The sequence below is a fragment of the Rhinoderma darwinii genome, chromosome 7 (genome assembly GCF_050947455.1).
Source record: "Rhinoderma darwinii isolate aRhiDar2 chromosome 7, aRhiDar2.hap1, whole genome shotgun sequence".
NCBI lineage: Eukaryota > Metazoa > Chordata > Amphibia > Anura > Rhinodermatidae > Rhinoderma > Rhinoderma darwinii.
The window spans coordinates 137,256,889-137,275,439 of record NC_134693.1 but is presented as its reverse complement, the minus strand read 5'-3'; the positions used below and the strand labels follow the sequence as shown (position 1 = coordinate 137,275,439).

The following is an 18,551-nucleotide window of genomic DNA, read 5'->3' as shown; positions in this document are numbered from 1 at the left end:
ATCGTGTCACGAGTCTGCCGATGGCCTGACATAAGAATTCCTCTGCCCTCTGTCTAACCGTTTAGATGCCGTAGTCGCTAGTGACCGTGCCATCTAAGGGGTTAAATGGCTTTAACTATAACGAGGCTGCAGGACGATGAAGACTTTTCCTTGAGACCATGAATTATTTGATTATTTTGCATTAGGACGGTTAAGATGACCCTATATACTTAGTGAGTATTGAGAAGAGCGGACCCAGTTTTATGTATAGATCCGATAATGGTCCATTGCATAAATACACACGCCGTACACATATTGTTGGGGAGAAGAGGACGAGACTGGGCTACGCTCGGCCCATAATAAGAACAGCCCTGGCCACTGAGACTCGCCGCAGCTTTCACATGCGGATCTGCCTTGGTGCAAAAGTGCAAGTACTTCCCTGTCACCATATGCTGTTAGCATCTCGTTAGCATCTGCAGTAATTAAAGAGACAGCTGCTAACGAGCGAGAGCAGAAATACATCATCCCCAGACCTCCCGACAACGCGCTTGTCTTTGAAATTATGGTTCATTTGCAAACTTAGCTTCATTAATTCAGCTTGGGGAAGGCGAAGTACAGGGATCTGAGAGGAAGCAGCCTGCGCCCGGCCACGGCACCAGTAATTAATGGTGCTGGAGATAAAGAGGCAGCATTTTTTAGGAGAAGCTGGCGGTATGATTGGCGGATTAAACAACCGAGAGGGGATCGACGTCTCTGTGAAGCATTCGGGTCGGAAGGGAGGTCGGTGATTGTCCTGCATTGCTTAAGCAGCCATCTTTACATTCATGAGGTCCGGGGCGCGTCAGCATAAAAATCAGCGGGATATGATGGAGAGGGGCTTTATATGAAAGGGGCTGAATTACGGGAAGACCATGACTGGTGATTATACTAAATAGCGGTCTCAAGGGCAGAACCTTCTGAGGTGGCCCGAGCCGCACAGAGAGCAAATAGCCCGATGCAAAAATGTTAGGTTCCAACCGGTGAAAAAGACGCAAATGGCAGGACGTTAGTCGTAGGCTTTGTTCGCACAGTGCAGATTTTGCATGCATTTTTTATGCCAAAACCAGAATTTGATCCAGGACCGCAGACCTAGAAGACCCTCCTTTATAGAATATCTTTGGTTTAGATTCCGTTCCTGGTTTTGGCTTAAAAAAAAACAAAAAATAATACAAAATCTGCAGCAAATCTGAACTGTGTGAATCCTTAAAGGGTCGACGATGCGTTCACTGATCACTGATCACTGTGAGGGTATGTTCACACGAGGGCGTCCGTTACGGCAGAAATTACGGGGATGTTTCAGCCTGAAAACATCCCCGTAATTTCAGCCGTAACGGCATGTGCAGGCGCTTGAACGCCGCGTCCATTACGGCCGTAATTAGCGCTGCTATTCATTGGAGTCAATGAATAACGGCTCCAATTACGGCCAAAGAAGTGACAGGTCACTTCTTTGAGGCGGGCGTCTATTTACGCGCCGTCATTTGACAGCGGCGCGTAAATATACGCCTCGTGTGAACAGACAAACGTCTGCCCATTGCTTTCAATGGGCAGATGTTTGTCAACGCTATTGAGGCGCTATTTTCAGACGTAATTCGGGGCAAAAACGCCCGAACTACGTCCGTAAATAGGCCGTGTGAACATACCCTAAGAGAAGACCTCGGACCTCTAGTGTTTTCTGCTCCTGAGTGAAACATTTGGGAACCCGTAACAAGAACAGTCACGTTTATATTAAAGGAGGTGTCCAATATGGCGGAATCAATGCGCTATCATGGCGGGTCTGTCAGGGCAACTCTTTGCGGGGGCTCTCTATGATGCAAAATAGAGTGGGGTCTTAAACCACCGCCCCATCATTACATCCTTATAGCCTATTAGGGCAAATCCCACACAAAAATACATACCCTCTGACCCTCCCCACAAAGTGCCCATCATGGGAAATATTCCCCTCCATTGTAATCCCTCCCAGCCATTCAGCAGAGCGGAGAGGGACCCATGGCACTTGTCTATAGATCTGACTCCCTCCATCCGAGGGGGGGGGCACTTCTTATAATCCCCTGACTGGCACTTGTCTATAGATCTGACTCCCTCCATCCGAGGGGGGGGGGCACTTCTTATAATCCCCTGACTGGCACTTGTCTATAGATCTGACTCCCTCCATCCGAGGGGGGGGGGGCACTTCTTATAATCCCCTGTCTGGCACTTGTCTATAGCTCGGACTCCCTCCATCCGAGGGGGGGGGGGCACTTCTTATAATCCCCTGACTGGCACTTGTCTATAGATCTGACTCCCTCCATCCGAGGGGGGGGGGCACTTCTTATAATCCCCTGACTGGCACTTGTCTATAGATCTGACTCCCTCCATCCGAGGGGGGGGGGGCACTTCTTATAATCCCCTGACTGGCACTTGTCTATAGATCTGACTCCCTCCATCCGAGGGGGGGGGGCACTTCTTATAATCCCCTGACTGGCACTTGTCTATAGATCTGACTCCCTCCATCCGAGGGGGGGGGGGCACTTCTTATAATCCCCTGTCTGGCACTTTGGGAGTCCTTTTAGTACATTTAATTGCAGCCTCTAGTTCAGTTTTGCTGGGACATTGTACAGATGCCCAAATCTAAGGGGAGCTTCTCCTAAATGCACATTATAAGGAGGAGTCGAGACCCCGGGAGAAAGCGACAAATATGAGAAGAGCGTTATTGACCAGACGCAGCTCGCCAGGCGACTAATACCGTGCGCGTCCCAGCACTTCCCACTATTTCTTTCCTCGCTTTGTCGCAATGTCTCATTACACTTCTGATAAATAACCGCTCCAGCGTCGGGTACATACGTTCTGCGCGGTCTATATGTCACGGATGATTCCACAGCGCTGGAAAGTTACGCTCGTCACACACCGGATGAAATCTCTGACGCCAGCTACTTGGCGGCAGTGGACTGAAAAGTAAAATCCCCCCAAAATAGGAATCCTCCTCCACTCATCCTCTTCTCATAAATGGTCATTGGTATATCTCCTTCTAGGAAAGCTGGGTGGCAACCAACGTCAACCGTTAAAGCCCTTATACTTGTCACCCAGCTTTCCTAGACTCCTGAAAAGCTAATCTGCCTCATTACGCGGCAATACATCCTCTTCTGTGAAATCAATAGGTTTATCTTTACCTGGAAAAGCTGGATGAAACCATATAACTGCTATTACATCTCCCTGCGGGGTTATCATTCAGCTTGTCTCGAGTACTGAAGGGCAATTCTGCTTAGTAATGGTCTTTCAGATGTCTGGGAAAGCTGGGTGACTACCTGAGCCGTAGCTGTAAGAGCGGCCATATTGATTGATAACGTGAAAAGAACCGATCAATGTTTTGTTTTTTATTAGGTGGAAACGCTCTTACCAGAATGCATTGCTCTAGAAGCGCGTGATAGATGGTCGGCCGGGCGATACGTACAGGAACGAGGTAGAAGCCGGTTATTTGTAATGAAGATTAAATAGATTGGGGGCTCTGTGGTTGATGTGAGGTGAAGCCTGCCGGCGGGGTGTGACGGGATCGGGTGGTGTCGAACTCATGGGGATTGACGCAAAACTGTACAAAACCTAAAAGGTGCCCAATGGTTACGTGGCAGGACCGATCGCAGCAGGCGGTGACATTTAGGCTGAAGTCGCCTCGTCACCTCCATGCGACCTTCACGTAAATGACTTGTTGTCAATGTCGCAGGCCATAGAAGTAGGCGGCTAAATCGAAGAATTGACTGTATTTGGAACGATGCCAGCGCTACCGGCACAGAATAAGGTCCGTGCTGAAGAGGTCGTGCCTGGGCGTTATACTAGTACAGTGATCGTAAATATTATCCAGTATTTGCTGTACACACATTATAATCACTCAGTGCCTGTCCCCAGGAGCTCACAATCTAATCTCCCTATTTCATACAACTTTCGAATATACTTTGCGTTTCAATTCCTTTACAATCTCTGCTTGCTGTCAGTTATTTGAAACATCCTAATTTAAATCCAACGTCTGAAAACCCATCGTGGCCTAATACTTCTCACCGCTGAGGGTTTGTTACAATTGCACAGGTCTGGACAGTCTTCTCGGAGTCAAATACATCAGTACAACAAACCTTTCTCCTGTCCCGATTGTTGCTACAATGTATCAGTGCAGGTAAAATGTATCAGTTTGAAGTCACAGAGATTTGTCTAAACTGGATACAATTGTAGCAAACCCTCTGTACAGGTTTTCGGTCTGTGTGTGTGTAAACAAGGATTTTCCTATTTACTGAAAGCAAGCAGAGATCTTGAAAATGCAGAGGAATTGAAATACAAAAGCATATTAGAAAGTTACAGAACTAGTCCTTATACAATTATTGAGCTGCATTTACATAAAATCTCTCCAATAGGACTTGGCATGGTACTGCTGGATACAAATTACAATGGGCAGTGCCCGGGAATCCATCGCTTTCCTCGCACCCAATCAGAACTTGCCAGTGGTTAATCCTGACCCAGACCCTGCAGAACTAATATAACTCAGGTTCACATCCCTCCTTGTTTTATATATCGTGTTCCATTATCTCCGGACAAATCTGGAAATGCTTATGGGTTACATGCCTGGCGCAAAATCCCCGATCACGAGACTGTAAATTACGGCGGTGCGGTATAGTGGTAATTTGGCAGAGAGGCAACAGTGCAAATATTGTAGAGTCGATAGACGATGCGAACTCCGGGCTCCTGAGGTCGGAGTGTTTGGATTTTCCATTCTTCGCCCGCAGTAAGAGAATTGAAGGGCACGCCGGAGCTCTATTAGTGCGTTCCATTAAGAGCGGGTAATAAGCAGGTAGGTGTTGGTATTATGCGGGTCCCCGGAGTATGTCGAGCTTTTACCAGCTTTCTGCAGATTAAATGGCCACTTTGAGCATTTATAAGGAGGTGAGAGGCTTCAAACACTCGGCTTGATAATAAACCTGAATTTCTTTCCATCTGGGGTGAAGCAGATTTCGGAACGCGCTGGGACGAGAGGCCGTATTATAGAAATTGTGAGAGACGGGGGGGGGGGGGGGGGGGGGAGGAGTCTGGGGGTCTCGATGCAAGCAATGGATCTGACAATACACTCTTAAAGGGGGAACACCACCCGTGCAGCCACTTAATTCCACTAACAATAATGAGGATAGGGGGTGTTTGTAAAAAGGGACCCTTACCCACCCCAAGGATGACGGTGCCCCCTGGGGGTCATAAATGCTCTTGAAACCCCTTTAGCGCAGGTCAGATCATGTGAATCTCAATGGATAATGAATAATTCTGCACTTTTCCAATATACCTTGGTTTTTGTTAAGGATTCATCAAGATCTCTGCTTGCTGTCAGTGAACGTGAAGATTCTTCTTTACATTCATAGCCCGAGAACCCTTAGAGGCCTTCGACTTCTCACACAGCTGCGGGACTTGTTACACTGTATCAGTGCAGTTACAGCAGAAATATATGCGATGCTGATGTGCTTAGCTTGCAGAGCATTGGCTACATCAATACATTGTAACAAACCTCTCAGCTTTGGGAGCAGGACTAGGTCAAGATGATCTCTGGATAAAAACATTGGGCCCCATGTATCAAAACTGTTCTGATTGTCCATCGCAACCAATCACAGCGCAAAATTGAGCTCTGACTGGTTGTTATGGACAATTTTTGATAAATGAGATCCTAATGTTTTTGTTCCCTGACAGCAAGCAGACTTTTTGAATATAGTGAGAAACCAAAACAGAAAAAAGTGGCAGACTATTATATTTTACAATGGTTCAGCCTTCTTCACAGGACACCGGAGATTCCCTTTAAATAAAAATTGTAAATTCCCCGCTAGTTGTCAGGTTTGACAGAAAGCCTGCAGTATTATCCGATATTTCTCAAGGAAGAGATTCCTACAATTGATTTCGGTTACGTCGTAGCCATATGAGGGATTTTCTGAGAAGAGGTGGAGTATCCCTTTAAGCGTTCCTGATGACAGACAGAACGGCGGAACAAGACGAGATCCGACGCATTTCGCCAACAACGTTCTCTGTTCTTTTTCTATTAAATTGAATTTGTTTTGATTGTTCGGATGTCTCAATATTTATTTCTTCCCATATGGTGTAAAATTCTGACAACAATTTAGAGAACCGATGTTGAATTTGCTGGATGGAGGCCGCCATCTGCACTCCCTCGTGGAATCAATCAAAATAAAACACTATAAAACGTTCCCGGCAGAGGTTTCCATTAGTCATTATTTCACTTTACTCCCGAAAATAAATACAAAAAAACAAAAAAGAACGTCTCAGAGGAGCCTTAGACATCTGGAGGGTCCCATGTATTACACACACTTATCTATTCGACTTGGAGACTCCAAATATAAGGGGAGACTCCAAATATAAGGGCAGCCCCCCCTCCCCGCCCACACATTGGCCATTATTGTCTAACTGTTCTATACTATAATCCGAAACCCCCCCATTATCTGTGTGTAGTGGTTAGTTCCAGAACACACAGGGCATCTTTCCCCTTAAACTAACTGCTGGAACAGACTATAGCACACAAATAAAAGGGGTTTTCCAACCAAACTAACAAAAAGTTTGTGAAGTCCTTTCAAGGATTTTTTTTAAATTTTTCTATCTTGTATGTATAAAGTGCAAAGCAAAGCAGGAAAAATAAATCAAGACAATACAAAAACAGTGACCATTTGTATCTCTTTCGATCACATTGCTAATCCTTCCCAATTTAATAAAACGTGTTTACCTTTAAGAACTTGTATAGAAGAAACGTGAACCAGTTTGTCAGCATCTTCTCAGCCACAGACTCCGTCCTAGGAGAACAAGAATAAAAACAATTACAATGTTACCGTCACTTTAAATTTCACTAAAGTAAATTAGACAAATTCTTACATTTTATCTAAAGTGATGGTGCCCTATGGATCATTCTAGCAAATCTTCTCAATACCCAGGATGTCCCGCACAAACACCCCACCACACCTCCACCGGTGACACGGCGCAAACGTGCGGATTATAATGATCAACAAGCCACCCAGAGGCAGCGAGCAGTTTTCTTCATTGATCTCAATATAAATTAAATTCCTTCTCGCTTTCAGAGTCAGCCCCAGGGAGCCTAAAAACTGCAGTCATAGTTTTGTAGCAGCGATGAAGAAACCAGACATCAAAGGCGAGATCGGCCAGAAAACGCGGTAATGAGATGCATTCATGCGCCATTAAACGGGAGCGGTTCAGGGAGAGACAGATCACACAGCTTAATCCCTTTGGTCCTAGGGGACGTGCGGCGAGGAAGTGGTTAAATATCACCCCGTAGACATCTGTCAAACACGACGACAGCGCTCTCTATGCCAAAGGAGAATGGCGGCTTTAATCATATCCGTGGGTGATATTAGTCAGATAAACTCTGTGCCCAATCATTTCACCGATCGTAACTACGTCACCAGGGCAAACATCCGATACACCGGAAATTTTACAGGCGGCAGTATTATATTCTTGTATATAGGAGGCAGTATTATAATAGTTATATTCTTGTATATAGGAGCAGTATTATAGTAGTTATATTCCTGTATATAGGGGCAGTATTATAATAGTTATATTCTTGTATATAGGGAGCAGTATTATAGTAGTTATATTCTTGTATATAGGAGGCAGTATTATAGTAGTTATATTCTTGTATATAGGGACAGTATTATAGTAGTTATATTCTTGTATATAGGGGCAGTATTATAGTAGTTATATTCTTGTATATAGGGGGCAGTATTATAGTAGTTATATTCTTGTATATAGGAGGCAGTATTATAGTAGTTATATTCTTGTATATAGGAGGCAGTATTATAGTAGTTATATTCTTGTATATAGGGGCAGTATTATAGTAGTTATATTCTTGTATATAGGGGGCAGTATTATAGTAGTTATATTCTTGTATATAGGGGGCAGTATTATAGTAGTTATATTCTTGTATATAGGAGGCAGTATTATAGTAGTTATATTCTTGTATATAGGGGCAGTATTATAGTAGTTATATTCTTGTATATAGGGACAGTATTATAGTAGTTATATTCTTGTATATAGGGGCAGTATTATAGTAGTTATATTCTTGTATATAGGGGGCAGTATTATAGTAGTTATATTCTTGTATATAGGGACAGTATTATAGTAGTTATATTCTTGTATATAGGGGCAGTATTATAGTAGTTATATTCTTGTATATAGGGGCAGTATTATAGTAGTTATATTCTTGTATATAGGAGGCAGTATTATAATAGTTATATTCTTGTATATAGGAGCAGTATTATAGTAGTTATATTCTTGTATATAGGGGGCAGTATTATAGTAGTTATATTCTTGTATATAGGGGCAGTATTATAGTAGTTATATTCTTGTATATAGGAGGCAGTATTATAATAGTTATATTCTTGTATATAGGAGCAGTATTATAGTAGTTATATTCTTGTATATAGGGGGCAGTATTATAGTAGTTATATTCTTGTATATAGGGGCAGTATTATAGTAGTTATATTCTTGTATATAGGAGGCAGTATTATAATAGTTATATTCTTGTATATAGGAGCAGTATTATAGTAGTTATATTCTTGTATATAGGGGGCAGTATTATAGTAGTTATATTCTTGTATATAGGGGCAGTATTATAGTAGTTATATTCTTGTATATAGGGACAGTATTATAGTAGTTATATTCTTGTATATAGGGGCAGTATTATAGTAGTTATATTCTTGTATATAGGGGGCAGTATTATAGTAGTTATATTCTTGTATATAGGGACAGTATTATAGTAGTTATATTCTTGTATATAGGGGCAGTATTATAGTAGTTATATTCTTGTATATAGGAGGCAGTATTATAATAGTTATATTCTTGTATATAGGAGCAGTATTATAGTAGTTATATTCTTGTATATAGGGACAGTATTATAGTAGTTATATTCTTGTATATAGGGGCAGTATTATAGTAGTTATATTCTTGTATATAGGGGCAGTATTATAGTAGTTATATTCTTGTATATAGGGGCAGTATTATAGTAGTTATATTCTTGTATATAGGGGGCAGTATTATAGTAGTTATATTCTTGTATATAGGGGGCAGTATTACAGTAGTTATATTCTTGTATATAGGGGCAGTATTATAGTAGTTATATTCTTGTATATAGGAGCAGTATTATAGTAGTTATATTCTTGTATATAGGAGGCAGTATTATAGTAGTTATATTCCTGTATATAGGGGGCAGTATTATAGTAGTCATATTCTTGTATATAGGGGGCAGTATTATAGTAGTTATATTCTTGTATATAGGGGGCAGTATTACAGTAGTTATATTCTTGTATATAGGGGCAGTATTATAGTAGTTATATTCTTGTATATAGGAGCAGTATTACAGTAGTTATATTCTTGTATATAGGAGCAGTATTATAGTAGTTATATTCTTGTATATAGGGGACTATTATAGTAGTTATATTCTTGTATATAGGGGGCAGTATTATAGTAGTTATATTCTTGTATATAGGAGCAGTATTATAGTAGTTATATTCTTGTATATAGAGGCAGTATTATAGTAGTTATATTCTTGTATATAGGGGCAGTATTATAGTAGTTATATTCTTGTATATAGGGGGCAGTATTATAGTAGTTATATTCTTGTATATAGGGGGCAGTATTATAGTAGTTATATTCTTGTATATAGGGGGCAGTATTACAGTAGTTATATTCTTGTATATAGGGGGCAGTATTATAGTAGTTATATTCTTGTATATAGGGGGCAGTATTATAGTAGTCATATTCTTGTATATAGGGGGCAGTATTATAGTAGTTATATTCTTGTATATAGGGGGCAGTATTATAGTAGTTATATTCTTGTATATAGAGGGCAGTATTATAGTAGTTATATTCTTGTATATAGGGGCAGTATTATAGTAGTTATATTCTTGTATATAGGGGGCAGTATTATAGTAGTTATATTCTTGTATATAGGGGCAGTATTATAGTAGTTATATTCTTGTATATAGGGGGCAATATCATAGTAGTTATATTCTTGTATATAGGAGGCAGTATTATAGTAGTTATAGTCTTGTATATAGGGGCAGTATTATAGTAGTTATATTCTTGTATATACGAGCAGTATTATAGTAGTTATATTCTTGTATATAGGAGCAGTATTATAGTAGTTATATTCTTGTACATAGGGGGCAGTATTATAGTAGTTATATTCTTGTATATAGGGGGCAGTATTATAGTAGTTATATTCTTGTATATAGGGGCAATATTATAGTTGTTATATTCTTGTATATAGGGGCAGTATTATAGTAGTTATATTCTTGTATATAGGGGGCAGTATTATAGTAGTTATATTCTTGTATATAGGGGCAGTGTTATAGTAGTTATATTCGTGTATATAGGAGGCTGTATTATAGTAGTTATATTCTTGTATATAGGAGCAGTATTATAGTAGTTATATTCTTGTATATAGGGGGCAGTATTATAGTAGTTATATTCTTGTATATAGGGACAATATTCTAGTAGTTATATTCTTGTATATAGGGGCAGTATAGTAGTTATATTCTTGTATATAGGGGGCAGTATTAGAGTAGGTATATTCTTGTATATAGGAGCAGTATTATAGTAGTTATATTCTTGTATATAGGGGCGGTATTATAGTAGTTATATTATTGTATATAGGAGCAGTATTATGGTAGATATATTCTTGTATATAGGGGGCAGTATTATGGTAGTTATATTCTTGTATATAGGGGCAGTATTATAGTAGTTATATTCTTGTATATAGGAGCAGTATTATAGTAGTTATATTCTTGTATATAGGGGCAGTATTATAGTAGTTATATTCTTGTATATAGGAGCAGTATTATAGTAGTTATATTCTTGTACATAGGAGCAGTATTATAGTAGTTATATTCTTGTATATAGGGGGCAATATCATAGTAGTTATATTCTTGTATATAGGAGGCAGTATTATAGTAGTTCTATTCTTGTATATAGGGGGCAGTATTATAGTAGTTATATTCTTGTATATGGGGTCAGTATTATAGTAGTTATATTCTTGTATATAGGCGCAGTATTATAGTAGTTATATTCTTGTATATAGGGGGCAGTATTATAGTAGTTATATTCTTGTATATAGGAGCAGTATTATAGTAGTTATATTCTTGTATATAGGAGCAGTATTATAGTAGTTATATTCTTGTATATAGGGGCAGTATTATAGTAGTTATATTCTTGTATATAGGAGCAGTATTATAGTAGTTATATTCTTGTATATAGGCGCAGTATTATAGTAGTTATATTCTTGTATATAGGGGGCAGTATTATAGTAGATATATTCTTGTATATAGGGAGCAGTATTCTAATAGTTATATTCTTGTATATATGAGGCAGTATTATAGTAGTTATATTCTTGTATATAGGGGGCAGTATTATAGTAGTTATATTCTTGTATATAGGGGCAGTATTATAGTAGTTATATTCTTGTATATAGGGAGCAGTATTATAATAGTTATATTCTTGTATATAGGAGCAGTATTATAGTAGTTATATTGTTGTATATAGGAGCAGTATTATAGTAGTTATATTCTTGTATATAGGGGCAGTATTATAGTAGTTATATTCTTGTATATAGGGGCAATATTATAGTTGTTATATTCTTGTATATAGGGGCAGTATTATAGTAGTTATATTCTTGTACATAGAGGGCAGTAATATAGTAGTTATATTCTTGTATATAGGGGGCAGTATTATAGTAGTTATATTCTTGTATATAGGGGCAGTGTTATAGTAGTTATATTCGTGTATATAGGAGGCTGTATTATAGTAGTTATATTCTTGTATATAGGAGCAGTATTATAGTAGTTATATTCTTGTATATAGGAGCAGTATTATAGTAGTTATATTCTTGTATATAGGGGGCAGTATTATAGTAGTTATATTCTTGTATATAGGGGCAGTATTATAGAAGTTATATTCTTGTATATAGGGGCAATATTCTAGCAGTTATATTCTTGTATATAGGGGCAGTATTATAGTAGTTATATTCTTGTATATAGTGGGCAGTATTAGAGTAGGTATATTCTTGTATATAGGAGCAGTATTATAGTAGTTATATTCTTGTATATAGGGGCGGTATTATAGTAGTTATATTCTTGTATATAGGGGGCAGTATTATAGTAGTTATATTCTTGTATATAGGAGCAGTATTATGGTAGATATATTCTTGTATATAGGGGGCAGTATTATAGTAGTTATATTCTTGTATATAGGGGCAGTATTATAGTAGTTATATTCTTGTATATAGGAGCAGTATTATAGTAGTTATATTCTTGTACATAGGAGCAGTATTATAGTAGTTATATTCTTGTATATAGGGGGCAGTATTATAGTACTTATATTCTTGTATATAGGGGCAGTATTATAGTAGTTATATTCTTGTATATAGGGGGCAATATCATAGTAGTTATATTCTTGTATATAGGAGGCAGTATTATAGTAGTTATATTCTTGTATATAGGGGGCAGTATTATAGTAGTTATATTCTTGTATATAGGGTCAGTATTATAGTAGTTATATTCTTGTATATAGGCGCAGTATTATAGTAGTTATATTCTTGTATATAGGGGGCAGTATTATAGTAGATATATTCTTGTATATAGGAGCAGTATTATAGTAGTTATATTCTTGTATATAGGAGCAGTATTATAGTAGTTATATTCTTGTATATAGGGGCAGTATTATAGTAGTTATATTCTTGTATATAGGAGCAGTATTATAGTAGTTATATTCTTGTACATAGGAGCAGTATTATAGTAGTTATATTCTTGTATATAGGGGGCAGTATTATAGTACTTATATTCTTGTATATAGAGGCAGTATTATAGTACTTATATTCTTGTATATAGGGGCAGTATTATAGTACTTATATTCTTGTATATAGGGGGCAATATCATAGTAGTTATATTCTTGTATATAGGAGGCAGTATTATAGTAGTTATATTCTTGTATATAGGGGGCAGTATTATAGTAGTTATATTCTTGTATATGGGGTCAGTATTATAGTAGTTATATTCTTGTATATAGGCGCAGTATTATAGTAGTTATATTCTTGTATATAGGGTGCAGTATTATAGTAGATATATTCTTGTATATAGGGGGCAGTATTATAGTAGTTATATTCTTGTATATAGGAGCAGTATTATAGTAGTTATATTCTTGTATATAGGGGCAGTATTATAGTAGTTATATTCTTGTATATAGGAGCAGTATTATAGTAGTTATATTCTTGTATATAGGGGCAGTATTATAGTAGTTATATTCTTGTATATAGGGAGCAGTATTATAATAGTTATATTCTTGTATATATGAGGCAGTATTATAGTAGTTATATTCTTGTATATAGGGGCAGTATTATAGTAGTTATATTCTTGTATATAGGGGCAGTATTATAATAGTTATATTCTTGTATATATGAGGCAGTATTATAGTAGTTATATTCTTGTATATAGGAGCAGTATTATAGTAGTTCTAGCTTTGATATAGAAGATATATAATTCTGGAGTGTAATATGAATCCTACTTTATCGGGGATTGTGAACAGGATTATGGGTATCTGATGAAGAGCAGTCAGCCTTAGTACCGGGCTCTGTGATCAGGGACAGGTAGAGAGAAAGCAATAAATAAACATTAAGAGCTTCATTTACAGACAAATCTGACGGTCACAGAGTCTTGAAGTGCAATTTCTGTCACCAGGCTTGTGATCAATAGACAGAGGATGGGAAGATATTGAATTAATGAAGATAATGTATTTTTTAGCAGAACTTCTGCTTTTGCATTCGGAAATCGATTTGATTGTGTTTAATTCTTCTTTTCAGCGCCGGCTCTGTGCGCGGATTGATTTCTTTCAGGCTTTTTAATCATCTTCGCATGTGCGGAGCATTGTGCTCAAGATACAGGATCGGACAGGTGGATGAGATGTCAGGACTGCGGCCTCTCAGCTCCTGAATATTCTGCTTCCCCACAATCAAGAAGTAATACAGCGCAGTGTCAGCTGATACATTGTTACGAACAGTTTACTATTCATATAAACGCTCAGAGACGTCCAGGATTATATAAGCCCAATATATCGGGCACATGAGGTGAAACAACTGGTTATGGTCTTTGTTAAAATAAAATATGAGGTTTCCCCCAGGGGAGGGATAATCCTCATTTCCGGCAGTGGCACATTTTGGGCATCTCCCAACTCAAACCACATCCTACGCCCTTCTGAGCATCGTTTTATGACTTTTCAGGAAATGGTATCTACTTTACATCATTATCTGGCCTATTGTCAACTACGTTCCTTTTTAAGATCTTTACTCCATGACATTTTGTCGGGAACGACAGGCGAAATGTACATCTTCATTAATGTTTAGGGCTTGGAACAAAGAGTTCCCAGTCCCGGACCTGACACAACAACTTCTAGCGGGGTGGATAAAAGTACGAAAAGCGGTTGTAAATGAGCAATGGCGTGAAACGCATTTTCAATTTTTTTCATCGAGCCATTTACGGTTTCAATATACCCCCCCCCACATCCAAACGCGTCAGATAGATTGGTTGCCTGCCCCAGATGTGACACCCCCAAAACGGACCTTCTTCATGGATTATGGAGATGTCCCAAACTTGTTACATATTGGACCGATGTATTAACATTTATAAAAGATACTTGGGGACTATCTCTTACCATGGATCCTTTACCCCTTTTAGTCCACATTTTTCCCGACCTTATCTGTTCACCACAAGCCCTTCATGTGTTTCGGTTGATTGCTAAACTACGCTTATTGGCTGACGTCGCTCATTCCTACACTTACCGAACTCACGAATCAGGTGAAAAAAATGTATACTTGTGGAGAGGTTGGACGTAGAACGAACGCCAGAAGCTAAAGCTTCAAAGTTTTTCCGGAAATGGAAGGTCTTTGTTGGTAAACATTATCAATAAAGTGAAAATACGGAGTTGCTGGCTCCGTTTCATTCCACGTCATGGTATTTGACCAGAGCTGTTGCTGGTACGCTTGGAAGATTGGGGTCTCGGTGACTGTAGGGAGAAGAAGTATATGGAGCTATTGGTGCTCCCCGATATGGATTTTAGATCTGATGTTTTTATTTTAACAGTCTGATTATAAACTTATGTCCCTGAGTACTGGAGGGTGCGGGTTCTGTTTAACTAGTTCATTTGTTATAATGCTCTATGGAACGACATGAAAGTATGTGCTTTATACTGAGAATGCTTTTTGACAATTTGTATATTGTCATTTGGTGCAATGTATGGTGTTGTTATTGTACATTGTCTTTTCTCATGTATCACTTTTGTTATATTTCATCTTCCAATTTGGAATAGTTTTAAAAAAAAAAAATAAAATAAACATTTGTTTAAAAAAATAAAATACTACTAATAAAGCTTTATATTGGGAATAAACCCAAAATGTAATTAGAAAAAACATTATTAAGCCATGTTCACACGCGAAAACCACGGCAAAAACGCCTCCCATTGATTTCAATAGGAGGCGGAGGCGTTTTTTCCGCGAGCGGAAAAAATGCTAGTGGGTAAAAAGCGACATGCCCCTTCCTCTGTGTTTCCGTCTCTGACCTCCCATTGACATCAATGGGAGGCAGAAAAAAACTTTTTAGCTGCGTTTTTTACCCGCGGCCAGACGGAATTTTGAGGCAGATTTTTCTGGCTGCGAAAAACTGTGTGAACAGGGCCTTACAGTCACAGCTGAAATCTCACAGCATTCCCCGCACAGAGTCTGCTCTGGTGATTCACATTCTAACTGTTACTTCAGGGACAGTACGTTCATTTAATGTAGAAAAACCTAACAGGCATGATAGGAGCTCAGCTAAGCCTTTAGTGGTGTGTCTGTCTACAAGCTTGCTGACTGTTTCCATTAACAACCAGCAGAAAAGTGAGTGCAGCTCTGGAGTATGATACAGGATGTAACTCAGGATCGGTACAGGAGAAGTAATGTATGTACACAGTGACTCCACCAGCAGAATAGTGAGTGCAGCTCTGGAGTATAATACAGGATGTAACTCAGGATCAGTACAGGATAAGTAATGTAATGTATGTACACAGTGACTCCACCAGCAGAATAGTGAGTCCAGCTCTGGAGTATAATACAGGATGTAACTCAGGATCAGTGCAGGATAAGTAATGTAATGTATGTACACAGTGACTCCACCAGCAGAATAGTGAGTGCAGCTCTGCAGTATAATACAGGCTGTAACTCCGGATCAGTACAGGATAAGTAATGTATGTACACAGTGACTCCACCAGCACAATAGTGAGTGCAGCTCTGGAGTATAATACAGGATGTAACTCAGGATCAGTGCAGGATAAGTAATGTAATGTATGTACACAGTGACCCCACCAGCAGAATAGTGAGTGCAGCTCTGGAGTATAATACAGGATGTAACTCAGGATCAGTACAGGATAAGTAATGTAATGTATGTACACAGTGACTCCACCAGCAGAATAGTGAGTGCAGCTCTGGAGTATAAATACAGGATAAGTAATGTATGTACACAGTGACTCCACCTGCAGAATAGTGAGTGCAGCTCTGGAGTATAATACAGGATGTAACTCAGGATCAGTACAGGATAAGTAATGTAATGTATGTACACAGTGACTCCACCAGCAGAATAGTGAGTGCAGCTCTGGAATCAGTACAGGATCATTAATGCAGTGGTGGCGATATATCCTGTTCAACTGCACAGGGGACTTTAAAACAAGTATCGTCGTCTCCATCCTCTACTCACTCCCTCTACAAATCTTTCATATATTGCACAGACGCTGCAGCATCCCAGTCAGCCATTGACAGAGCCTCTCTGATTATCTGAGCTGTTTTGTGATTGGCTGTTAGGTCCCACACACACGGCCTTAATTTTGATCCGCAATTACGGACCGTAATTGCAGATCAAAGTACGGACCCATTTATTTCTATCGGCCACGGACACCTTCCCGTATATTAACTGGAAAGTGTCCGGGCCGTAGAAAGCATCCGTAAAAATAGGACATGTCCTATTTTTGGATTATACGGACCGTGCTCCCATACTTTATAATGGGAGCACGGCCCACAAATGCTGATGGCCGGCCGTGATTACGGGCACGGTCATATGCATGGGGCCTTAGCTGATGATGCGGTGCCGCCACAGATGGTGGAGCTAGAGGAAAGTGTCCCGCAGCCTCCAGTACAGAAACTTAACCCCTTCACTTACCTTAGGCCACCAGAGCTATCATTAACCCCTTCTCTGCACTAGCCCACTAGGTATATTATTATCAACCCCTTCACTACCCTAGATCACTAGAGATTCTACCAATAAAACCTTCATTGCCCCAAACCAGGAGGGATACTGCGCACTGCTGCAAGGTAAATCACGAGGATCGCTGGCGGAGGGGGCTCACACGCTGTTTTTGCACAGGGTCCCTCATTGGTCTGTGTCCGCCCCTGATTGGTAATTGAATGCATTTTCAAGTGGATTATACTTTAAACACCATTTAACGCACATATAAAGGAGGACACCGGCAATACCATAGATCTCTTTTCTCACCTTCTCAGCAGCAGTTTTGGGTGGTTCTTGCTCTCCAGGTTCTTCTCGATCAGGTCAGACAGAAGCTGTTTGAGGACACCGGTGGCATATTCCATCTCCCCCTGCAGCGCCGTCATGATGAGGGAGGCCACATTTCCCCGGTCTCTCATGGAGAAACTGCGTTGGGCTTCCAGGGTGCGGATGAAGGTCAGCAGGAAATGCTTCTTGTTCAGGAGCTGCCCAAAGAGGTTCAGAGCCTTCTCCACATTGGCTTGGACCTGCGATAACAAAAACAACAGGTATATAACATTGCACTAAAGTAAACTCTGTATTTGCTGCGCAGTTCAATACAAGCTGTTGCTCTCTGTTATCAGCTATTTCAGACTGGAATAAAAGAAAGGAGAAATCGCTCTTTAATTGGACAAGTGAAATCCAGAAACCCCCCCCTGAGAATTAGGGTTTGTGGCCCTTTAAACGAGCAACATCTACTCAGTATATAATGTCCTATGAAGATAAAAGAATGGATTTATATACAGATGTAGCAGAGCTGGGTATGTCAGCCCGATGTGTTATCTACGGTTTAGTTTCTTACTCCCAAAAAAATGGCTGTGAACACAGATCCTACAATCGTCGTCTTTTGTCAAGTTTTTAGTCACGTCTGCACCCTACAAAGCTGGGCGACCACTCAGCTTTCCCAAACTCCAGAATGCTACATCTGCCTAATTATTCGTGGACAACTGGGTGGCATCCCGTGTGGGAGCTGCAACGGCGATCATAAAAACATCCCAGCATGTAACGTACGCTCTTTGTATGTGACATTTCTACAAAACGATAAATGGCGCCATCGGTGTAAACCGTACACACAGGTAAGTGTGAATTCAGCCGGATATAGGGGCACTTCATCATAGGGGGGGATATTTTGGACCAATCCCGTACAGACATTTCCTTGGCTCCCTCCTTGTGTCTTATCCATTTCTTCCT

General features: G+C 39.6%; 1 protein-coding gene across 3 annotated transcripts in view; it reads right to left on the bottom strand.

The window, feature by feature from the left end:
• PLXNA1 (plexin A1) overlaps positions 1-18,551 on the bottom strand; it is a 288,333-nt gene that overhangs the window by 15,777 nt on the left and 254,005 nt on the right. For all 3 annotated transcript variants that reach the window (XM_075831799.1, XM_075831801.1, XM_075831800.1), the window contains exons 22-23: positions 17,592-17,848; positions 6,743-6,809 (exon numbers count right to left, since the gene is read on the bottom strand). In XM_075831799.1, coding sequence (XP_075687914.1) covers positions 6,743-6,809; positions 17,592-17,848 — 324 coding nt within the window. The remainder of the gene's footprint in view (positions 1-6,742; positions 6,810-17,591; positions 17,849-18,551) is intronic.